Source organism: Marmota flaviventris, chromosome 14 (assembly GCF_047511675.1).
Source record: "Marmota flaviventris isolate mMarFla1 chromosome 14, mMarFla1.hap1, whole genome shotgun sequence".
NCBI lineage: Eukaryota > Metazoa > Chordata > Mammalia > Rodentia > Sciuridae > Marmota > Marmota flaviventris.
Window position 1 is genome coordinate 40,175,765 of NC_092511.1, and position 26,307 is coordinate 40,202,071.

At 34.4% G+C, this 26,307-nt stretch overlaps 1 protein-coding gene across 6 annotated transcripts in view; it reads right to left on the reverse strand.

The window, feature by feature from the left end:
- Nrxn1 (neurexin 1) overlaps positions 1–26,307 on the reverse strand; it is a 1,089,464-nt gene that overhangs the window by 103,434 nt on the left and 959,723 nt on the right. For all 6 annotated transcript variants that reach the window (XM_071601560.1, XM_071601558.1, XM_071601559.1 and 3 more), the window contains 2 exons: positions 25,469–25,558; positions 23,775–24,094 (listed from right to left, as the gene is read on the reverse strand). In XM_071601560.1, coding sequence (XP_071457661.1) covers positions 23,775–24,094; positions 25,469–25,558 — 410 coding nt within the window. The remainder of the gene's footprint in view (positions 1–23,774; positions 24,095–25,468; positions 25,559–26,307) is intronic.

A 26,307-nucleotide genomic window follows, 5' to 3' on the forward strand; every position in this document is an offset into this window, starting at 1 on the left:
AAATAGCATGGTGTTGGTCTAAAAACACATATGAAGATCAAGGGAACAGAGTAGAAGACACAGAGATGAATTAACGTAGATATAATCATCCAATCCTTGACAGGTGGCAAAAACATACACTGGAGAAAAGGAAGCCTTTTTAACAAATGATGCTGGGGAAACTGATTATTGATATGCACAAGAATGAAGATAGATCCCTTGCTCGCAATCTGAATGAAAATAAATTCAAAGTGGCTCAAAGACCTAGAGGTTAGACCAGAAACAATGCAACTACTAGAAGAAAACATAGGGTCAACACTCCAACTTACTGGAGCAGGCTCTGACTTCCTTAATAAGACTCCTAAAATTTAGACTTAAAGCTAAGAATCAATAAGTGAGACAGTATAAATTTAAAACTTCTACATATCAAAGGTAACAAGAATATGAAAAGAGAACCTACAGAATGGGATAAAAAAATTCCCAACTACTCTTCCAACAAAAGATTAATATCCAGAATATATAAAGATTTAAAAAATTTTAACACCAAATAAATAAATAACCCATAGTCAATAAATGGGCAAAAGATCGAAACAGGCATTTCTCAAGAGAAGGAATACAAATGACCAACAAATATGTGAATAAATATTCAACATCTTTAAAAATGAGGGAAGTGCAAATCAAAACTCCACAGACATTTCGTCTCACTCAGGTTACAATGTCAATCTTCAAGAATACAAATAACAATAAATGCTGGCAAGGATATGAGGATGAAGGTACACTCAGGTACTGTTGGTGGGACTACAAATTGATGCAATCATTTTGGAAAGTAGCATGGAGATTCTTCAAGAGACTAGGAATGAAATCATCACATGACCCAGTTATCCCACTCCTCAGTTTTTATTCAAAAGAACTAAAATTAGTATTCTATAGTGGTACATGCATACCAATGTTTATAGCAGCACAATTCACAATAACCAACTTATGAAACCAGCTTAGGTGTCCATCAACAGACAAATCAATACAGAAAATGTGATATAGAGAAGAAGGGAGGGGCATGGGAAAGTAGATATGAAATCTACCAAATTATGTTTTGTCCATGTATGTATATATTACAATGAATACTATATATATACATATATGTGTAATATACTGACTAAAATAATATGTATTGTTATAGAAGGGATATCAGTAGAGTAGAGCAAGTGGATTGAGGGAGGGGAAAGAAAAGGGAAAGGAAAGGTACTAAAGAATTAGACTGATCAAATCATGTTTTGTACCTGTGTAAATACAGCAAAATGAATCATACTACTATGTAGAATAAAATATAACAATAATAATTATAAGTAAATTCTACAGTGGGATTGATTTCTAAAGAAGTCTTTAGTATGTGGCATATAGATTAATATGTAAAACACACATTCTTCACTAAGCAAATATTAAGTTACATAAGTATTCCAGTATACAAATGACACTCATTTCTATGAGTAAAGTATAAAGTTTTAATATCTATAAAGAAAACAGCATATTTGGAAGGAATCTTTTGCTTAAGCTCAGTTTCCTTTATTAGAATATTAATCTTCATTCATTTTTGAAAAGTTTAACATAGTTTTCATCAGGCACAATGAGTTACAAAGGAAACCCAAAAGAATAGCTCAAACGACTTTTTAATCTAAATTGTCCTACTTATTACATATGGAATATTTTTTTTATTTTTCACTTACCCATATCCATCTTGATTAAAATTCAGAATTTACCAATATAAAAATTGAAATTGAATTCCATTATCTTTAAGGTAATTTTTCATAGTGCAATTATTTAGGCATTCACAAAATATAAAATTTAGAGGACTTTTAACTCAATGAGGTTGAAAAGAGTGAACAAATAGTATTTTTCCTATTCTCATATTTTCAGAGGCTAATCATTTGCTTCCCTACATACCTAATTGTGTACTTAGAAAATATCAACGCACAAGGAGGAACAATGCTATTTGTCTCATCCAAACACATCCTATAAATGTCCAAGTGCTAATAAGTGCTAGAAATGCATCTCAAGACTCTCCATGCATGCTGCATTTGGAGGTTGTTTGGAAGTTCAACTCCTTTAGTAAAAATAGTGAAAGATATATCCAGTTCTTGGCCCTTAATTCACCACTCCATGGTAGGGCGTTCTTATGGGAGAGTATGTCTCCTGGTCTCAGTAGATATCAATGACTGTCTCTGGCCTCTTTAGCAACATATGAATTCTCATAGAACAAATGACACAGTTGCCCTCTAGCCCATTCTCAAAAGAGCAAATACATTCTCTTTGTTAACAGATCAAATGTGTTAAAAAGAATTTGGTATGGTCTTTCAATATAGAGAAATATCTGCCATTTACTTTGAAAATTCCTTATGGAGAATAATAAAAATGACAGATATGCCATTTCACTGTGACTAGAGCCAGCCATTATTACTAGGAAGAATATGATTTCTAAATATTCTGAAACTCTGATGGTATGTGCACAAGATGAAAAGTATCTTTATTCACTCACAATGAATGTTCCCTATATAAATTAAAACAAGATTTTCTTTGGTTCTCCTGGAGAATGGAAAGTTTGACCTGAAACTTTCTCTATTGTGATATTGCTAGTCTCAATTAGGTAGTACTATTTATGATTGATTCAAGACCAGAAGGCTAATTAGGAGATTATTTTGTCATTGTTCATTGCAGAGAAAGATGAGATGGTGGAAGCAATGAAAGAAAGTTAAATTTTAGGCATTTTTCAAAGGATGTTTGGTTAGGCCATTGAGGTTGAATTTTTAGTAATACCATAATAAATACACCAAGCTTCCAATTTGAGAGCAGAAGTCTGTTTCAAGTTCAGAATGTGCCATGGACTGACCCGTGCTCCTCCAAAATGCAGCACTTGATATCCCAATGTGACTGTGCTTGTGAGATAGGACTCTTAGGAGGTAAGTAATGTTGCTTGAGATTGTAAGAGTAGGTCTTTAATCCCAAGAGACTTGTATCCTTTTACAGTAACAGACATACCAGAGAGCTGTCAGCAGAAACCAATGGGGCAACACTCTGCTCTTAGAATTCCCAGCCTCCAGAACAATGAGATAATAAATCTCTGAGGTTTAAGTTACCCATTATGTGATGTTTTGTTACAGTGAAATTTTTATATGTTAGATTTATCTCCATTCACTAAAATTTAATCAACATGAGGGCAGGAATTCCAATCCATTGTGTTTGTTGCTGCTTCTGGACTGCCTGAATGGTGTCTTTCCCATCCACAGTACTTATTTTATAAATATTTACTTTGCAAATAAATAAAATAATGCTAATATCAGAATGTGGTTGTGTATATTTTTTATACCTATATAGATCTGTGGCCTGTCTTCATCATATTTTCTTTCCTTCTAAAATTCTTTTTCTATGTTAATTCATCTGAATACTTCTACCCTAATGTCTACATGGATAATTTATATGTAGTCTCAAAATGAGGATATTTTAGTGAAGGTGACTGGCATGCATTAAAATGTAATTCAAAAGCTTAATTAATTTATTTTAAATTGAAAATATAAGATTGGTTCTACTTTTCTTTAATAAAGTTGAAGTCCTGTCTTATATTTCATTCTTCCGTTCCATCACCTGATAATGAAGGCTTAGTGATGTGAAAATGAGAGTATTTTAGTGACTACACATCATGGGAAAAAATAAAAGTTAATGTAACTTGACTATTTGAAATAATAGAATCTAGTCTTGAGAAAATTGAATAAAAAGTTTGACTAATTTCTAAAACACACCTCTTCAGCATTGTGATACTTTACCTAATGTATGCATTTGAGTTTCAGTTTTCTCATTTTCTAAAAGGTCATACCACTTGATAAAAACACATTTTTCTGTTACTAATTAGTTAGATTTTTCCTTTCCATATGAAGTGGAGTTTCACTCTATTTACATACTTCTTAGAATGGGAGTGTTCTTTTATTTCTTGTTTTTAGATTGCAAAAACAAAAGGAACAAAAATGCTCTTAGTTTCTGACAGATATTTAGCTAAGCTGATCTTATAGGAAAGTTAAAGTGAATTAAAAGAAAACACTGGAACTATATTACTATCAAAACGATATTCTTAACTTCAGAGGATAATGACCTTCTTTGAAGTTCTGATATCTCTTTAGCTTATGACTTTAATGAGAATATTTAGCAAAAAAGAAAAATTACAACAACAAAGCATATACTTATATAATATAAACTCAAATATAAAAAATTGAGCACAATGTAAGGTATGTGTGATTATGAAAAATATATTTATTTATTTATATCTCATAATGAATATTGTGAAAGTTGTAGAATTTTTTCATCGTTTGGAATTATGTCTTCTATCTTGAAATAGATTCTTGAACCTGTAGCTGAGTGGTCTTTGAGTAATGTGATTGCTAATAAATACCTCTCGGGAGAAATGAAGAGAAAGATAGCTATAGGACTTAATAAGTACCTGCTCTCTGCTAAACAAATCAGCTGCTTTGATATTATATGTACCCAGGAAAAATGAATAGCATGGCCTTCATCTAGGAGACTGTCTTCAAAGGAGAGTGAGCAGAATGGAAATAATATTCCTAATATTAATTAAAATTGTTCAAATTTGTGTCACCTATTGTCTTCATTTGAAATTTTAGCTATTAAAAAGTTACGTTAAATCATTTTTTAAAATTTACATGTTTTATTTCACCTATTTTGTTGTTACAAAAAGATTTTAGTTAGGTTTAATTAGATTTGAATGTAAAATTTATCTCTTCTTTGCTTTTTAATGAGTTAGTTCCTGAGCTCATTTTTTTGCAAAGCAAGCAGGGATTTTGCTGTAATTTCACCAAAATTAATAAAAAAACATTTTTGAGGTCAAGATTTTAAAAGCTGGAATGTTAGAATATGGCCGACACTACTTTAATGCCTCTATAATATTTCTGTTCCTTACTTGCTAGAACAAATTGAAATGGGATACAAAGATACAACTACAGCTGGCTTTCACTTTGGGTTTTCTTCTTTGATGAATAGAGGATTATGAAGTCAGAAATATAAGAACATTTTCTTCTAAGATTTCATTAAAGATAAGATATTAGAGAGAATGAGGGCTATTTTGCTGGCTCACCATATCATCTGTGCCTAACCATCAGAAATGAATGAAAATAAAATCATGCAAAGAAACAGCCTTTATCAACCATAGAGACATTTAGAGTTTTTGTGATTGCCATTTGAATTCAAATGATTATTGCTAAACTTTGTCAAACTGGAAAGACTGAAAGGTTCTCTGCGTTGTCTAAGTGCAATATCAAATATACTCAAGCAAATAAAAACTTCCTCAGCAGTTTAAGCTAATGCGGGTAAGCTACAGAGCTTGGGGTTCAGAAATGGCAGGTCTTCTTTACATTTTGGAAAGTTGAAAGTTGAAACTGGATTAATTGTGGACATGGAGAAAACTTCTCATCTGTGATTCATATAAGAAAAGACATTACTTGAAATAAAAGGGCATTCTTTTCTGCACAATAACTTTAAGTATTAAAGAAACCATGAGTGCCAAACCACCTAAATTCTTCCAGTCATTGTAGTAATCTCATGTCCAGTTCAAGTTTTGGGGGCGGGGATAATTTTGTGCCACTCCCTCATAAGATCTTATAAAACCAAAAGTTATAAGAACAAAATTGGCCAAGCATGGTGGTGTTCACTTGTAACCCCAGCAACTGGCAAGGCTGTAGCAAGAGGATCATAAAATCAAGGCCAGCCCCAACAAATTAGCAAGACCCTCACCAATTTAGTGAGACTGTGTCTCATGAATAAAAATAAAAAGGATTAACAATGTGGTTCATTGATAAAGTGCCCCTGGGTTGAATACCCAGTATCCCCACTCCCAGAAAAAGGTCTGTAATCCATTAAAGAAAATATATTTTATCAGCAAAATCAAGAGGTTAGTGAATGACCAAAAGTGGATGTAAAAGGGTGGATGAATGAAATAAACAGAAAGAAGCACTTCTTAGAATATGATCCAGAGAGACATCCAGGGATAAATAGGATGAGAGCCAATATGGAAGGATATTAGAAGAAAATATCCATTCAAATTGCCAGTTAGTATCCCCCTACTGTATGAGATTAAGATGGTTACCAGTGATCTCAGGTCTTGGCATTCATTCTCTTGTGTAATATCCTCTCCTTGAGTATTGGGGTGGACATAACAATAGCCATGATGAAATGCCATTTCCATGATTGGGTCATAAAACGTCTGTGGGACTTGCAAGAGACCATAAGTCAAAGAAACTCAGCTGAGTTTTATCAGATTCTTGACCCACAAAAGCAGGAAAGATAATAAATGTTGCTATATTAAGCTGTTAAATTTAGAGATAATTCATTACACATGGGTGGATAACTAATAAGTCCACCTAAAATAAAGACGACAGTAGCTTTTTCTTTTCTTCAAAGCAAAAACTAAAATTCAGACATCTCCTCTCTTAAAAGCCAAGACACGACAAAACTTCTGAAACGGAAATGAGGAAAAACACCCCATTCACAATATCCTCAAAAAAAAAAATAAAATACTTGGGAATCAACCTAACAAAAGAGGTGAAAGATTTATACAATGAAAACTACAGAACCCTAAAGAGAGAAATAGAAGAAGATCTTAGAAGATGGAAAAATATACCCTATTCATGGATAGGCAGAACTAACATCATCAAAATGGCTTAAAATTACCAAAAGTTCTCTATAGGTTTAATGCAATGCCAGTCAAAATCCCAATGGCATTTCTTGCAGAAATAGATAAAGCAATCATGAAATTCATATGGAAAAATAAAAGACCCAGAATAGCAAAAGCAACTCTAAGCAGGAAGTGTGAATCAGGCGGTACAGCGATACCAGATTTCAAACTATACTACAGAGCAATAGTAACAAAAACAGCATGGCACTGGTACCAAAACAGGCAGGTGGACCAATGGTACAGAATAGAGGACACAGAGACTAATCCACAAAGTTACAACTATCTTATATTTGATAAAGGGGCTAAAAGCATGCAATGGAGGAAGGATAGCATCTTCAACAAATGGTGCTGGGAAAACTGGAAATCCATATGCAACAAAATGAAACTGAATCCCCTTCTCTTGCCATGCACAAAAGTTAACTCAAAATGGATCAAGGAGCTTGATATCAAATAAGAGACTCTGCAACTGATAGAAGAAAAAGTTGGCTTCGATCTACATATTGTGGGGTCGGGCTCCAAATTCCTTAATAGGACACCCATAGCACAAGAGTTAATAACAAGAATCAACAAATGGGACTTACTCAAACTGAAAAGTTTTTTTCTCAGCAAGCGAAACAATAAGAGAGGTAAATAGGGAGCCTACATCATGGGAACAAATTTTTACTCCTCACACTTCAGATAGAGCCCTAATATCCAGAGTATACAAAGAACTCAAAAAATTAATCAATAAGATAACAAATAACCCAATCAACAAATGGGCCAAGGACCTGAAGAGACACTTCTCAGAGGAGGACATACAATCAATCAACAAGTACATGAAAAAATGCTCACCATCTCTAGCAGTCAGAGAAATGCAAATCAAAACCACCCTAAGATACCACCTCACTCCAGTAAGATTGGCAGCCATTATGAAGTCAAACAACAACAAGAGCTGGCGAGGATGTGGGGAAAAGGGTACTCTTCTACATTGCTGGTGGGACTGCAAATTGGTGAGGCCAATTTGGAAAGCAGTATGGAGATTCCTGGGAAAGCTGGGAATGGAACCACCATTTGACCCGGCTATTGCCCTTCTCCGACTATTCCCTGAAGACCTTAAAAGAGCATACTACAGGGATACTGCCACATCGATGTTCATAGCAGCACAATTCACAATAGCTAGACTGTGGAACCAACCCAGATGCCCTTCAATAGATGAATGGATTAAAAAAATGTGGCATTTATACACAATAGAGTATTACACAGCACAAAAAAATGACAAAATCATGGAATTTGCAGGGAAATGGATGGCATTAGAGCAGATTATGCTAAGTGAAGCTAGCCATCCCTAAAAAACAAATGCCAAATGTCTTCTTTGATATAATGATAGCAACTAAGAACAGAGCAGGGAGGAAGAGCAGGAGGAAAAGATTAACATTAAACAGAGACATGAGGTGGGAGGGAAAGGGAGAGAAAAGGGAAATTGCATGGAAATGGAAGGACACCCTCATTGTTATACAAAATTACATATAAGAGGAAGTGAGGGGAATGGGGAACAAAACAAGGAAAGAAATGAATTACAGTAGATGGGGTAGAGAGAGAAGATGGGAGGGGGGATAGTAGAGGATAGGAAAGGTAGCAGAATACAACAGTTACTAATATGGCATTATGTAAAAATGTGGATGTGTAACCGATGTGATTCTGCAATCTGTATTTGGGGTAAAAATGGGAATTCATAACCCACTTGAATCTAATGTATGAAATATGATATGTCAAGAGCTTTGTAATGTTTTGAACAACCAATAAAAAAAATTTAAAAAAAAAAGCCAAGACACTTTCTAATGAATTGGCTCTTAATGTGGAAGTTCCCTTCACTCTGGCTTTAGGGTTCCTCGCCCATGTCTGCTGTCTCCAAAACAGAGCCTGCCACTCTCCACTTGCATGGGATCTCCTTTCACACTGCAGAGCAGCTAGTTCAGACTTGTGCTCAAGAAAACAAACAAACAAAACAACAGGTCAATGTAATTGGTTGTGGAGGATTGTGCAGAATTGGAAATATGATTAATAATCTAAAGAGATGACTCAAAAAGGCAAGGGAAGCAACCCAAGAACAAAAATTAAAATGTTGAGGCACTCCTGCAGAAATAAGACCATGGGAGACAAGTATGGTCCAAATAGGAAACAAAATAAAAATATGTGCTTTAAGCAATTGATAGAATTCATTTTACCTTAATTCTGGGAAAATTCTCCTTTGAGGGGTCCAGGTAATATGATATGAGACCATAAGAAAAGAGCCTTAACACATAACTGTGACTGGGAATGGAGAATACTTCCATAAAAATGTAATTTAAATGTGCTTTACTGTTTTCCCACTTTAGAATACTCAAAGATGGTATATAGACGATTTGGTGGTGGTTGCCAGACAGTATGTTAAAGTTAACATCCTCAGAAGCACAATGAGATGGTGAGATATGGAGCAGAGAAGGAAGCTACAGGAATAGGTAGAAGACAAATACCTTCATCTTACTGTGTGGATACTTAATAGTGTTGTAAGTTAATGGAACAAATAGAGATGTAAATATGTTATTTAAAGTGACTATTTAAACATGTATATGGAACACACACAGGGATTAAAATCTGAGTTAATGCTCCGTTTCCATCCTTAGGATCATATAAATATTGTACAAATGGGGAAAAATCAACAAATAAATGTAGAAGCATATTGTTTAGAGATTAGAGAGCAAATTACCAAATAGAATTATTAAAATATACTATCTCTAGGGAATAAGACTGGGGAGTGGTGAAGGGATGGAGGGAGTTTTTTGTTGCTTTTTATACATCATCTTCTACACCTTATTGATTTGCACTCATGTTGTCTTAATGAAAATAATTTAACAATTATCTTCTTTTGTATATACATGAAGAAGAAAAGTATATTTTTTCCAGCATCCTGCTACTGGTCTTAGAAACAGCATAAAAAGACAAGATATAATTAATATTGTTATTAGAGATTTCAGATGCCACTGTTTACATAAATCATATTTTCAAATAGCCCACACAGCAAGAAAATGTTCCTTTGACATTTCCTTGGCTTTGTCAAGATTTGTCTGTCATAAGGAATTCACTCTTTTCCCCGAACTTCACTTAAGTATTTGTATCCAATTAGTGTTATGCCAGCATGTCCTACTAATCTCTTCTTTTACTTCTCTAATTCTTTGTACTCGGTTCCCATTTTAATTTGCCAAGGAAAATATCGTGGCTTTTACATGATTAAATTCATCAATGGCTGTCTGTTTCAAAATGTTTTACAATTCCCCCATTTTTTTTCTGATTTCCAGGAATACCCAATGTCTACATATCATGCTCAGGCAAAACTTTCTGGAAGGCCTTTCAAGAGGCATATGGTACAAACTGGATTCTGATGGGTCTCATATTACTAGATCTCTGGTTGTTTTTCTTAAAGATTTTCACATGCTTATTCAATTACCTATAATTGGCTAAAGATATTTAAAAATCAGACAAACCATTTAAAAATGGAAATTTCTGACTATTTTCTAAATGGGTCAACCACTTTAAAAATTCTGAAATAAGTTTAATAATCTGACTATGGCTCCCGTCAGCGATGGAAGAGGTCAACCCTGGTGCAAATAATAAGTACTTCAAAATATGAAAGATTTAAAACCAGTAATAAATCTGACCAAAAGCCAGCTTGCTTTTTATTTTTAGAATGTGTCAACAATTCTAGACAAATGCAAACATAAAATATTCTTTCTGAGATGGACCATTAGCACTGCCCCTTCCCTACCTTGGTCAACCACCATATCCTCAAAATGATGATATTATGCTAAGCCTGTGGAATTGTGTCCTGCACCTGCTAAGCTGTCACTTGGCAGGCAAAATTACAATGCATTGTGCCCTTCTTTTCATCTTAAGAGACTGCAACAAAGGAGTTTCCCTCCTGGTGTTATATGAAGAAGGTTCACAGTATAAATCAAAATTGGAATTTGCATCTGCATCTTTTTGCTGAGTAATTATATATATAATATAAAAAAATCTAATAACTTTATTTTAAAATTGTCTTTATAAGTGAAAGAAATTAATTTGTTTATTTATATATATGTTTTTATATATAATATATATGTACATATGTGTGTGTGTGTGTGTGTGTGTGTGTGTATATATATATATATATATATATATGTAATCTTTATTCTCTGAAAATATGGATCAAACCAGGAAAATTTAGGACTAGGTAGCATACTATATTTATCTCAGAATTGAACTGTGCACTTTGTGCTTTCATTTTCATTTATTCAAACTCATTTACCAAGAGTCCACTTTGCACAGTACTACATTAGGTGTTAAGCACACATGGATTAATAAGGCAAAGGTCTTAACTTAATGACACTCGTCACGAAGAACTGTAAAGGATATAAGCTCGGACAGGTAGATAAGCATGTATCTACTTACATGGATACCTATTCATGTATGTTTTTAAATTCTATGAAAACAGAAAACAGGTTCTGCTCAAGGTTGTTTGGAAAAGCAGCATGTGAAATGCAAGGTTTAAAACTACCCCATGCTATTAACATTAACAGAGCTTCAGTACTTTAAAGTGTAGAAACTAACAAGATCACTCACACAGTTGCAACCCCAGAAAAAGAGAGGCACCATATGCAGAAACTGAAAGTGGGAAATTGGATTCTGTGTTTATGTATTGTCAAGGAGTTTATTATTGTTAGGGAACCAAAGATAAAATTCAGAGTTGAAGTAAACAAAACAAAAACAAACAAACAAAAGAAAACCTTTGTTTTTCTGAATCAAGCTCCTAAAAACTATAGAATGCAAGGTTGCATTGACAAGGGTGTAAAAACAACCAGGTCATTAAAGAAGACACGAAAAATTACAGTCACAAATGTGATTCAACCATCTTTGGAACAGTGAAAATTCTTTATTTAGACACTGAAAAGCCCTCAGTTTATAACAGAGCAAGTAGTCCTTTGGCTAGTGTGTAATGTCTTATCTTTTATCCTACTGCTATGAATTGCCATATTGACTTTGTCTAAAATAATTACCAATTTCCTGCTAATGGTGTGCAAGGGAAAGTAGACAGGAAAATGTCAGCACAGGATTTGTATGAATCTTGATAGACCTTTTCGTTTCTGAAATATATTCATTAGAACAAGAGACTTCTCTTCTGAAAAAATTTATAGCTCCTCTGGATCCATGGACACAAGAACTTATCATTTTCTAGGCTTACACATAACTCTTTTTGATACATACTCAGGGGACATCAGCTGCCAAGGTAAGCTAGGAAGTGGAGAAACTATGGAAATAACTTTCTCTCAAACGTTCCGGGACAAATCTTTACTGTTGAATTTCACATGCTTGACTGTATTTCCTGGAGATTTCATAATAGCTTGCATAGCATGATTCAGCAGGGAGAAGCTCCTCACTTGGTTCACCCCCTTGTATCTTCAAAAGATTACAGTTTCATATTCTTGTTACAGTAATGTTGGAAAAACACTGAACAATTTTTTTTTAAATTTCACATTTGGGTCATCACATGCAAATCTATAGTGGTAAAATAGTGCCTAGCACAGGAAAGAAAACAAAGAAAGCAAGTAGAGAAAGAAGAAAAAGGTAGTGGCCAGTTGTAGATAAGGATACTGAGGAGGGCCAGGTAGGGTGGTGACTGTCTGTAATCCCAGCAACTGGGGAGGCTGAGACAGGAGGATTTCAAGTTCAAAGCCAGCCTTGGCAATTTAGCAAGGCCCTAAGCATTGTGGATTTACAGGCTACCTATACCATAGAAACACACACACATACATAAACATACTCACACACGTCCTGACCCAAAATAAAAAAATAAAAAGGGCTGGGGATGTGGCTCAGTGGTTAAGTGGCCCTGCGTTCAATTCCTGGTACCCTTTCCACCAAATGATAAGGATATTGAAGAAGTAAAGAAAAATGAGCACCTACTACATGACAGGTGCTATGCTAAGAGCTTTACTTATTATACAAGTTTACTTGATATTCTCAACGAATCTTCAGGATAAACACAGTTCATGCTTTACTCCATATAATTGTTTTAATGTTAATGTTTATATATCTAACATTCTTAGAGCTTTTTATTTTGTTTTGTTTTTCATTACTGAGGATTGAACTTATGGACCCTCTACTACTAGAGCTGCATCCTCAGCCCTTTGAATTTTTATTTATTTATTTATAATTTTCAGAAAGGGTCACACTAAGTTGTTTAGGGCTCCTTAAGTTGTTGAGGTTGGCCTCAAATTTGTGACCCTCCTGCCTCAACCTCCCAAGTTGTTGGGATTCCAGGCTCGCATCAACTCACCCAGCTCTTGGGGCTTTCCTGACAGCATAGCAGTATTTCATATAAAGATGGAAGTGGTTTCATCCCCCCATATGTCTCTCAGAGGAGTATCTACCTCCTGTTAGACCTAGAAACTTCTAAAATGAAGCAAAGGAGTCCAAGGCCAACAACAACCCTACTACATCAATGGTTTAGATAATAATAATCTATTTTAGAAGAAGTTCTGCACAAGCACAATTTAGGTTTTAAATATACCAAGGAGAGAAAGTGAGTAATTCCAGAGTCAGGGCAGTGTCTAGCACATTGCCAACACTCAGAAAAAGTGAAATAATAGAAATGCATTGCCCAATACACTTGCTATCAAAACAGCACTAAATAGCTTTCCTTCTTTAAAGTTGTCTCCAAGTTTCAATTGTATTAGTGATCCTACTAATAATAGACTCTAAATCAGTGGTATACAAGAGCTTTGGTATTGTTAATACAGAGTACTTTATGTATAGATTCCTAATAATCTAGGAGTTAGAGAAATGGTTCTTGTTATAAAATCCTGCATTACCAGATATCTCATCTTCAAGAATAGCATAATAGCTTGCAAAGTGTACTACATAGGTGAGGTGAGGTGCACGTAAGATATTTGTAGTTTGCAATTTCAAGTAAAAGCATTGTGGATTTACAGGCTACCTGTACCATGGAAACACACAAACACATACACACACACACACACTCACACACTTCCTGTTTTATTTTTATATTTGGCATATAGAACACTTAGTGAAGAAACCTCTAGTTAACAGGGTGCTATCTGTCTGCTTAAGATTTTATATAAACAGGATGGTGAAGATGAGATTACAGGGAACATCATTGGGTAAATGCCTATTAAAGGCAGATGAATTACCTAAACCTTTTCTTGAGATTCTACCTAATGATGTCAATATGACTCTTTTATGACTGGGGAAGTTTTCAGTGATATCTGAAGTAGTAAAATCTAATATAGCCTGTAGATGATCAAAGATGCAAGAAATTATCATACATTCAAATAATCCTGACTTTCATTTATTGAATAAAGCTTAATGTTTTACTATATAAGATGGAAGCATTGCTTGCACACACACACACACACACACACAAACACACACACACATACACACTCATATACATACACGATTATCTTTTGTTTATTTATGTATCCGATGATTTGGCCCCTCCTCAACTTCAAAGACAACCATGATGACATTAAAGAGAGGGATAAATCAGCAGATGTAATACAGACATACATATAAATTTCAAAACTACAAGGTCACAAAATATTAGTCCAAATAATTCATAGTGCTGATCAAAACTAAGACAATTAAGTATGGCTATAGTCTTGTTACTTAAAATACTAATTATTTAATTTAAAAAAAGATGTTTGTTTGTCCAGAAACTGATATTAGAAATATCAGAAGTGCCAACTTTGCCTATTCTCTTGAAGGAAATTCCCACTGAAATTACTACCATGTACTAATTTAATGTAAAGTCTTAATTAATTCTATTTCTCCAGGGCTACTAAATATTATATCAAAAGAGATTATGTCAAGAATGACAAGCCCAATCTGGTCTAATGCAGAGCCAAAAGTTCTCTATGTTTTTCATGCACAAGTATATTTCCAAGGTTTAAGCTCCCTCACCCAAATACGTTATGAAGGATAAGACTCAGAAATCAAATCTGCAAGATTCAGCATCATACTGTGAATCAGCTTCTTTCTGTCTAGGAACAACTTGGGAAATAAGTACACACAAGCTACAGAATGCTCAGTCCACAGGGATTGGAGGCCAGTGGGTGAGGATGGGAAAGCTGAGTCAAACAGTGGCAGGAATGGGGACAACCATCAGTTCTTTGTGCAGATCAGCCCAGTGTTGCTAAATACACTGGGGCCCTTGCCTCCTAAATGGAAATGACAACTCTTCCTGGGAGTCATTCCCTGCCCTCTGTTACCTGACCCAGCCTCTCATACCCACCTCCCCAGGGGAGTGTTGCCACCTCAGTCAGGAGAGAACTCAGTTCCTTATATGCCACACAACTGATTCTCTGTTTTAGAAAGATAAATTCACAATTATTCTTCAAAGTAGAGAAAACAGCTTTCAAGGTTAACAAAACATTCTTTAATTCGTAGTTTGTATTTGAAGAATGCTTCTCAAACATAAGTATCATTTATATAGGGCTTAAATGTGTCAGGCACCCTATTTCCTATAGTTTAGAATGAACCATATGAAATTTCCATGTTTGGATAGGAAAAAGTTGTTCAAATTAGCATAATTTTATATATTTCCCACTCAATATTGAGTCATCTGATCCTCACTGAAAACACAATCCCTATTTTATAGGTGGGAATATGAGGTATTAAGATGAGGAACACATAACTGGTACATGTTAAGAGGAAGGCTGGCATTTAGGTGGGCTCTTTGCTTCCAGAGTTGATGCCCTTGACCTATCTGTTGTGCTGCCCCTAAGGATCCATACCAGTGCTGCCTCTTTAGATTGTAGCTCCCAGGACACAAGGATTCAGAATCTTGTTATGTTAGGGGACAGACAGATGAGGATGGTTGGAAAGTGAGGTCAAGAGAATAATTCTATAAAATGGGCCCATTGTGCTGACCCCCACATGCTTTCTTTTCTATGAAGCAATTTACCTGTTACCCTACCTGGCCTCAGTGGACAGGATAGATTACATTCCTCAGCAAACTACCTGTTCATTGCAGGACAAATGCAAGCCTGAAATAATATTGATAAGAGAAATCTAAGTTACTCTGAAGGATGAGACTTTTCTGACCAGATCCTGAAACTCTAGGAGATAAGCACAGTTCTTCCTAACCATAAAATCTGTAAGAATGTATGGTTAAGGATCCAATTAGAACCAGTCAGCATGGGCCAAGGTGACCTACAGTTGCCATGACAGTGAGGACTTGAAAATATGATGTCACCTGCTGTTAGTAAAAAGTCAAGAGGTGGACCTGGGAAGGACTCTCTAGAAACTTCTCTGGGATCTCCAATAAAGCTGGAGTGCAGGAGAGGCACATTGGCATTCTCTCTGAGAGGACCCACTCATTTTCTTGAAAGTGTCCCCTTTCCCTTTTCTCTATCCCTTCAAAAAACTCATTCCTGTTACTCTGAGCAACATGTCTGCAATCTTTCTTAGTCAAAAAGAATTGGGGTTCAAAAGAGGAGGTCTTTGCGGTGCTCAGTTTCTTGGAAGGCCCCAGCTCCATAACAGGTTTGCAATATGGAATTGTATTTATAAATATCTAGATAACTACTATTAGATATGAGAAGGAGTATTAAAACATGATACAAAGCTGAACTTCAGTCATGGGTCAACATTTATTCACTGTGTGATCTTAGACAACTACTCATATTTCTTAGAGCTAACTTTCTCAAACTATAAAACACTACGTAATATTTTACTAGTTGTTGCCTAAAGATTTGCAAAAGCTACAGAACCTTAAACAAATATAACATGTTAGGGTGACCACAAAATCTTAAAATCGACTCTTCTGAATCTGAATAATAAAAATAAAAATTTATAGATTTTTAGAGATGGGGCCTTAGGGATAATTTAAGTTAATGTCTCTCCGTTTTCTGAGGGAGAAAAAAGGCTTAGAGCCAAACAGAAATTTAGAACCCTAAGGATAGGAACTGCATCTACTTTTGTTTGCATTTATAGCATAGAATTCTGATAAAGACCATTATCATTTAGTGTTAATTACATTTAATGATGGTTTCATTTTTTTAAAATGTTAATTTCTGATAAAAAGCAAATATGAGTCACAAAATGTAACACCTGCTGAAATTTTAATACTGTGTAAAGCGACCAACATTGGATACTTGTTAATTTTTTTAATAGTCAAAGTAATTATTTTGGTAATAAATGCCAAATGACAAAATCATTGATTGATAGATTCATTCATTCATTCATTCATTCATTCAAATAATGCACCAAGTACTGTGCTCATTCTATAAAGTAAAATAGAGCATAATTTCTAGGATCAAGAAATGTCAAATCCACTGGGGAAGATAACTCCTAGGAACTTACTCAAAACACAGAGAAAGGGACCTGAAGCCAAGTGGGAGAGATGGCCTGGGCAAGTCATGGAGGCTGGAGACTGATGGACCTGCTGCAGAGGACATGGAGATTTGAAAGGGTGTGACCTCTAGAGGCCTCTGTGAGTAGTTTAATAGATCTAAAGAAAAGAGTGTGGAGCTGGCTGAGGAAATTTGCAGCAAGGCTGAGAGCAGCCAGTTGTGGAGAAGGGACCTTGGTGACTACTCAAGGATTCTGCCCTTTGTCCTAAATTCATGAATATATGAAGGAAGGAAATGACATCATAATATTTGCATTTTCAAAACAGTAGCACAACTGGGTCCAAATCCCACTGGAGGTGGTTATGAATATAAGAGGCAAATGGTGATGAGCTTCTGCAAAGAGGTCAAGGACAAGGGCAGAGGGAAGACCACATCCAAGTACTCTGGAAAGAAGCAGGCTGCACAGCCTGAGATGAGTTATTTTACTTCCCTGCGCCTCCATTTTTGCATGTGTTGAAAGGAATAGTAATACCAGCCTGTACTTTTTAAAATTTCCATCTTTTCCTTGATACACATGCACTCTAGGATTTCATTATACTTCTGATTTAATTAAGATACTTATTAGAACCCAGAGAACAACGCAAGCGAGGAACAGATACAACATATCTTGGTGTCACTTTTGCTCTCTCCTTGGCTTCTCATTCCTTAACAGAGCAATCAGCTGCCCCTGGCCCCATCCACAAGGGATATAATCTCCTAGATATGACCGCATGTTTGAATAAGTGTTCTTTACAACTAAGTCCACTATCACTAGTAATCTATGCACATTAATTCAAAAGGCATTTCCACTTCATGTTCCCTATCACTGCAACCATTTGCTCTCCTATCCTCTTTTTTTCCTATAGCTGTTGACATCCATGTATATTATTTGCTTTCTTCATTCTTTTTTTTTTCTGCCTCTCTTCCCCAACTAGAACATAAGTTTAATTTTGTTCAATGTTGTATTTCCAGTGACTAGACTAGTACCTGGGATGTAATAATTGCTCAACGAATATGTGCTATGTTAAGTGAATGGATGGATGGATGGATGTATATACTTGTCTAGGACTGGTTTTGTTGAAAAACATCTCAAAACCAAGTTTGTATCTACCAATAGAGTGAGAACCTTTTCATCCAGATTTCAAAGAGACTTTTTGCAGAATTTTCTTAAAGTAAACCCTTTCAAACGTACACACCCTGGGACTTTTGCTTGCCAGCAATGAAGGAGAAAAATTTCCTTCAAAATAGCAGTTGCTTGCCCACATTTAAAATTGCAATGAATAAATCTTCTCACCAGGCACCATTAGTTTCAGAAAACATGCCTTTGTATATATTTTAAAATCAACACTTAAGTGTTTTACCTTCCAATGTGCACTAAAACTTACTGCAAAAGTGTACATTAACATAAGAAAATTCAGTAGAAGGATTGGGCTAGGGAAAATAATATTAATTATTCATGTCACCAGTATTTTAAACATTCAGAGTGGTTATCAGGAACACACATAATTATAAGTAACACTATTATTTTTTTAAATAATGAATCCACAGCTATGGCTAGTTAATATTTTTAATAAAAATAAACTTTTGTTCTTGGAAGTTACAATAGGTATTCAGTTATTTCTAAATATTTTTCATGGGAATATGTGTTCATTCTGCTTACATTTTTTAAACAAATTGTATTCATTTTTCATGAGTAGCTCCAAAGCCTCTAAGAAGCACTAGCGGTGGCCAATATATTAAATACTCTTTTCTTGCTGGAACACTAATTGGGTTTCTTTCCAGAAAATTCCACTGGGAATCAAATGCCATTGACTTTAATAGGATGTCTCATGTGTGAAATATACATGTCTCTGACAAGCTACCACAAATGTTTTATAACCCTCTAGAGTTTCTCTCCTTGAGTAGATTTGGTAACTCTGCCCTGGAAAACTTCACCCTGGAACCACCGAACTGTCCAATATATTCTACTCATATTTGCTGATTCTGCCCCACTCCATAATTTAATTTCTTCCCAGGAGATGCAGGCTAGTCAAAAACTAGAGTCTTTCAAAACCTTATTCTCTCCCCTTTCTCAAGATTTTTGAAACAAGATGAGAAGATGAAAAAGCTGTGTATTCTAAAAACCAGATAAAACTACCAGATCGGTTTCTTCTCTGAATATTAAGGAGAGGGTTGATATTTATTATTCTTGTGAAGTATGATTTTCTTGCAAAGATAGGTTTTACATATGCTAAAAAAAGTGGAGTGCAATATTGGTTAGATACCAAAATGGGGTGCTACTAAGAGTCAAAAATATATCAGTAATTACTTCAGAATGTCAGGTACACACTGGGACTATCCTGGCCAACTGGGATGCACGGCCACCCTATGAAAAGGTGAAGGGTGACATCTATGCTTTGTTAAATAATGATGAGAAGACCTAATTAAGAGTATCATCACTAGAATCAATTAAATTTTAGAGCTGAACAAAATGCAAGAGATTCCTAGTAACCCACTTATTTATAGCGCAGCAACAAACTTAAAAAAGCCAGGCGTGGTGCTGCACACCTAAATCTCAGTGGCTCGGGAGGCTGAGACGGGAGGATTGCAAGTTCAAAGGCAGCCTCAGAATGGCGAAGTGCTAAGCAACTCAGTGAGATTCTGTCTCTAAATAAAATCCAAAATAGTGCTGGGGACTGTGACTCAATGGTTAAGTGCCCCTGAGTTCAATGCCTGGTAACCAGCCCCCACCCACTCCAAAAACAACAACAACAAAAACTAAAGAAGAGTGAGGTAAACACAACTGTTCAAGTCACACAATAAGGTAGTTGCTGGTGTCCAATGGAAAACCAGACTTCTCATTCACTATTCTCTCCATTATACTACCTCTAAGAAAAAAACATTACCAAACCAAGCATTCAAAGTTTCTATAATATGTATATAGCTTGTAAAGTATTCAGGAAAGAAAGAAAAGATCATAAAATGTGCTGCAAAGAAAATTCCAGAATAAATACCACAATCTTGATCTTAAAAGAAACAGCACAGATCTGCTTTCCTTTCTATACAGATTGGAAAGCAAAGGGAGTGAAGGTTGCCCTTTTACTTATTTACATAAATGCACACACACATGCACATCATAAAACATTACCAGATCATGAAGAAGGAGAGGGAACATTTAGTGGCTAAATCCTTCCATCTCATTGCTTCCCCATCCCAGGAAGCTGTCAACATTCCTAGCAATTTTACACCCACCAATTATTTTCACAAATATTTGTATTCTGAGAATAGTCTGATGGAAAGTGTCTCCTAAGGCAAATGGGTCTTATGGAAATACTTAATAATTAAATATTCTAAGTAAAACAGGTTCCTGAACTTTATGTTATGCATACAAAAGTATTATCAATATTGTTATATTCGCATTAAAAGGAAGCCATTTATTCAGAAGAGTTGATAAATATCACCATACTTAATATAATATTATTATATTATAAATTGTGTATTTTTAAGGAAACTCAGTATGAAAATTGATCAAGAAAGAAGAAAAACTGCTATTATTTTTTTCTTCTTAAAGCATATTTACATTTAAGTAGGAAAGTAAACAGGATCTTATGGAGGATATTTTCATGAACACTCTTATATTCTTGGACCCTGTGAAAAACGAAATACATTTCTCACCTACTCCTTGCCCTGCAGGATGACTGAACAAACTTCATCTCATCTATATGAAATGAATCCAATTTAATTCTGCTTGACCAAAAATCTGTTTCCATAGTTCTAAAACATGCAATCACCCCAAGGTACATTGCCATTGTAGCTTAAGTGGCTCAGTGTTATCACTGAGGAAAATACACTTTGATTGAAAAAACAGTCCAGTATGGCTTTTGAAAAATGAAATGACCCTTCCTGGTACACAATTTAGTAAGGCAGTAGATAAAAGCAGGCAGATATAGCCATTATGGACGAGGTTGATAGGAGAGATGAGGCATCTAATCTGTAAAAAATGGGTAAACGTTTCCAGAACTAAAATTAGCATTACAAATCACTCACATATTTAAACTTCCTAAATGTTGAGCAATTCCAACAAACACATTAAATATTTTATATATAAAACTTCTTTGTACTTAGAGGACAATTTGAAAATCAATGTTGAGGTAAGAAAAGTTTGCAATAAGTTATTGCATTACTCAAAAATAAATAATTTGCTTCTTTCTCTATTGGTTTTCCTCTCCTATATAGGTGCATTTCACTGGCACCTATGACATATAAACAATTTTAAAAATGATTTGTCCAAGTTTAAAACGTTGTTGCCACAATTGAATATTGGTAACAATTGATTATTTGTAACATATTAAGTCAAACTCTTTAATTGCTGTTCTTGGTCTATTAAAAGATGTAAAGATTTAAAGTATCTATTTTCCATGAACCTAGTAATTTTTTATTTAAGTCAATACTTCCTCAAATGACCCAAGTAATTATTAATTGATTAAATCATTTACTTGTGTAAACCACTGCTGTCTTTAAACATGTAATAGCTCATAATAAAAAAAAATCTTTCCATTGGCAATTAAATTAACAAGCAGTCAACTGTATTTCTTATGTATTAATTAATATTATAAAATGCATACTTTTATTTCTGAATTTCTCAGTATCTTTTAAAGAAATGGTTATTTTTCATTTTTTCAAAACAATATTTCTTAGTATGTAGCAGATACTAATTGATAAACTACATCAAAACAATGCTAATAATTCTTTTCTTATTCAAGGATACATTTAGATTACCTAGGAGCTTTTGCAACTGTCATTTCATTAAAAATGTAATACAACTACTAAGAACAATACCTATTTCCAATTATATTCACAGAAACATTTCCAACTCTGAATGCACTTGTTCTCTTATGAATTATTTTATAGAAAGGAAATGGGGTATTGATTCCTTTGTGCTTCATTTTTCCTGTATCAGATTCACTTAAAAAAAACTTGCTTAGCGTTAACTGAACTACAAATAAATGACAGGAAGAAATCACTAATGAAGTATTATAAGACAATATCAAATGAATCTATTGGGCAAGCATTAATCTTTCTAAAGTCACAACTCTATAAAGTGGTTAAGTGCATGACATTATCACCAATCTTGTCAGTATAGATAGAGAAGTCAATAAAAGGAAGACACTTGAAGCAAACATTTCTACTAAAATGGATATTTCATGAGGGCTAGAGATTGTGTTTGTTGTTTCAATATATCCTCCTGCTTAGAAGAGTGTCCTGCACCTGCAGAGAGTGATTAATAAATATGTCCTTTTGACTATCCTTGGAGACAGCCCATTTTACCATGTGCTCAAAGGCAAACAGGAAGAAAACAGGGGCATAGAGGTGCAAAATATGCAATACCATACTGTACCACCTTTATTAATATACAAAATTTATAATTATAATTTATTGTTCTTTTCCCAGGACATTTCTCTTCCTCTATTCTGTTCATAACTCCTCTTTCTTTGTAAAGTAAAAATTAGAATCTACTTTCTTATTTTTGTAGGAAATATGTATTAATTAGTAGATAGGGTGCAGATACAAACAAAATTTGCTTTCTATTAGTTTCTTTCCAAATCTGGTACTTAGTCTGTTTCAAACACATGAAGTAAAAGCAATGTTGAAATTAATTGTTGTTACTCATGTGCCTTTAGAAGGAAGTTTTCTAGAAAAGTAGGGTCATCTATTTGGAAAAGCTTTTTATGGTACCTAGGAAAGACATTTACTAACTTACAAACAAAATTTAAAAATGAATTTGGGACCAAGGAAAATGAACAGTTGAGAAAGCATTAGCAACTGAATATATACAGAGGCTATAAATGTCAATGGGCATCTAATAGCATGTAATGGCATTTCTACACTGTCTACCAGCATTCATAAATGTCGTTCTGTGTTCTTCATTGATGTGATAGTAATAACTACATCAGTGTCTAATACATAGTAGGCAATCAACAAGTACATCTTAGTTGAATTAATAAGCCTCTAGCTTGTAACTATGCCACATTTAAAAATTCTATTTTTGATTGAATAATAAGCTATTAAAGTGAATTCCAGGTGAGCACAATTAGTAAAATATACAGAATACCTTAGCCCAAGATAGTTTTTGAATAGCACATTTGGTGCCTTTGTCCTCAAAGAAATAACATGTTTTTCTCATACATAGAAGAAGAATAGAGTATCAATCACCATGAAAGCCACTTGTCTATCAACTCAAAATTTTAAGACTTCAAAATACAATATAAGTATTGCAGGCATACCTCTCTTAAGATCAGCTTTGCTTTTTTCTTAAAAAAAATGATAAAGTGTTGATCTTAAACAAACAAGGTCTTTTAAATATTTCATTAATTTACTTGCTCATTAAACTTTAATTGAAAAGTGTGCAATAAGCAGACAATCCTCTCAGCCTGGGCTAGACCAAATGTATTCTATCAAGACTCTTAGCCAGCAACCAGCAAAGCAACACAAAGCCTTTTATAAATGTCCACAAACTACAATATGGTTCAAATTCCAACTGAATGCACTATGTTAAGCAACCTCAAAGGAAGCATTCAGCCTGACATCAGAAAAAAATAATCTTATTTTATAAACGTCTCACATGCAAAAAAGCCCACTTTCACAAGCCCCAAATGAAGGAATGAAATATACATGCTCACCTGGCTGATGGGTTCTTTCGTAGGTGGCTTTCCTCTTCTAGCTGTGCTAGTCGCCAGGGTCGTGGTGGTCTCCATAATTGATGTGGACATCTCTGACTGCATGGCAGTGGCTGTCGACTCAGTTGTCATAGAGGAAGGCACTTCACCAACCAGTCTCACATTTCCCACTATGGCGATGTTGGCATCGTTTTCGGCTGCCATATTCAGAACTTTCAAGCCATTGTAGTAAAGCCCAGAGAGCTGGCCCTGGAAGGGCTGGCCCTGCTCTTTCCCGCCAATTATTATGGTTGCTTGGCTATTGAAGATTGTGAGCTGACGCCCTGTAAAAATAATATTACATACATGCAAAAATGTTGATTGTGAACTCTACATTCTACAAAGGATGATAAAACAGATCTTTCATGGGGTGGATAATGAGAGCAATAAACTATAAGAGAGGCATTTGACTCATAATTCATTGCTTATAAATGAGGTGTCCATGAAATGCATAATTATTGGCAAATACTTGTAAATTCTCAAGTTACTGTAAATGTAGTGATTTTGCTAAAAGACCAATCAAAGATAGGTATTACAAATCAATTTTTAGTGGATCCCTTTGCCCTTTGCCCTCATATCTTATATTGTTGGTCTCTTAAGTCTAAATTGTTAAATTTAAAAGGTATGACATATCTAACATTTCAAGCATTTGTCATCCTAAAATTACCTCTGACAGAAACTAATCTAGAGTAACAGAAGTCTAGTTTTAGATTTTATGGTAAAAATTTCGTAATTTGCATAATGTCCACATGTATCTGTATGCTATTCTTTAGAAATGTTTATTTTTGAAGGCAATAGTCCATTGTTATTGGAATTATTCTACTTTTCCGGCAATCACACTGAAAAGAAATGTAGGGTTTACACTTAGCATGTCAGAGACAAAAAAAAATTCCAAAAATATTTTTTTCTGATTGGCTTTCAGCAAGTCTATCAAAATAAAACAAAATGAAAAAAAAAATAGCTTCAGATGTAAAAAGCGGCTTCAGGAATGATACACAAACCAATGGAGAAAAGATGGCACATTTCCATCAAACAGCAATCCTTAGCAACAGTACCATTATCATCAAAATGAGGATCCAGTTTAGCAGATTTGCTCTCTGCTCATAAAAAGCATGCACACAACTTTAAGTTCAGTTTTAATTAGGGCTTGTTCCCAAATGCTCTTAGAAGGTTGCAAACGTTAAAGGGACTTCATTTTGACTGGCAATCCATATTGCCCACTATTTAAGATTCCTAGAGTTTAAACAAAGAGTTTTGCTTCTTTTTTTTTTTCAGGACCATAATAAAGATATCAGAACTACATATATTTTAGTTAATAATTTAGAGGCTGGAACCATATAATCTATGAATGATTTATCATTTTGGGTTAATGCTTGCTGTGAGTACCTTCATAGATTGAGTTAGTGGATTATATTTAACAGTCCCTTTAACCTTAAGTTAACTGGGTAAGATTATTAAACAGCTGGTACGTCTAAAAATGTATAGAAATTATTATACAAGGTATGCAAATATTACTATCTACATTTAACTGTTTTAAATTTGTTTTTAATTTAGTTTTACGGAAAATTTATTTTTATGTTTATTAGTGTTACAATGAAGTACTACTTGGTTATGTTCAAATTATTTTTTTATTTGAAGTTTTAATCAATGTTTTTTACCTTTGTCGAGTAGCCATTCATCAACTACTCGACCAAGTCGATATGGAATTCGCTGTCTAGCAATCGCCAGGCGCTCGTTATCATTGTTTCCTTTAAAGTTTAAAGAGACATTTCATTGGTTAAAATCTGTAAGGTCAAAGGTTAAAAGTTAATACTTAAAGCTTGAGCTATACAGTTGCCACATGATTTTTTGAAATTTGGAATTTTAAAAAGTTCTACCTAGAACATTTCATGTTTCAGACTTGTCATTCATTCATTTATTTTATTTTAGCAAACAAAATTATTCCTATGTTAATTGAAAATTAGAAATTTGCATTTGAGCTAGGTTATTAAACTTATGTTATAGACAGACCCGAACAAGCAATTTAAACAGCATATAATAGCTTTACAAAAAATGACCATTGACCTCAGGGTTTTTTCTTTTTGATGTTTCTTATTAACTAGTTAAACATGTTCAGGTGAAACAGGTTTAAGTTTTCAAAATACATTCAACCTCTTATTCCAGATTAGTAATTTATGAACACCAAACTTAATACCATCTTTGGCACACTGAAGCATCTAAAATAGGCCTAGCATACTTTAGTTCCTATTCAGAAAACAAATTTTCTTATTCATCTCATTTAAGAAAACCACAAAGTCCAAACAGTTCTTATGTATTCCACATAAATTGGTTTATCAATCACTTGGACATCACAAGAGATTACATCTTGCATCATCCAAATGTGTTTTAGGAAAAGGCTTTGACAAAAGTGACTTTGTTTGAGTGTCCTTCAGTTTCATTTAAAGTTTAACATGTTGAAGCATATAAGATTCAAAAAAATATGTGTATGCTTTTATAG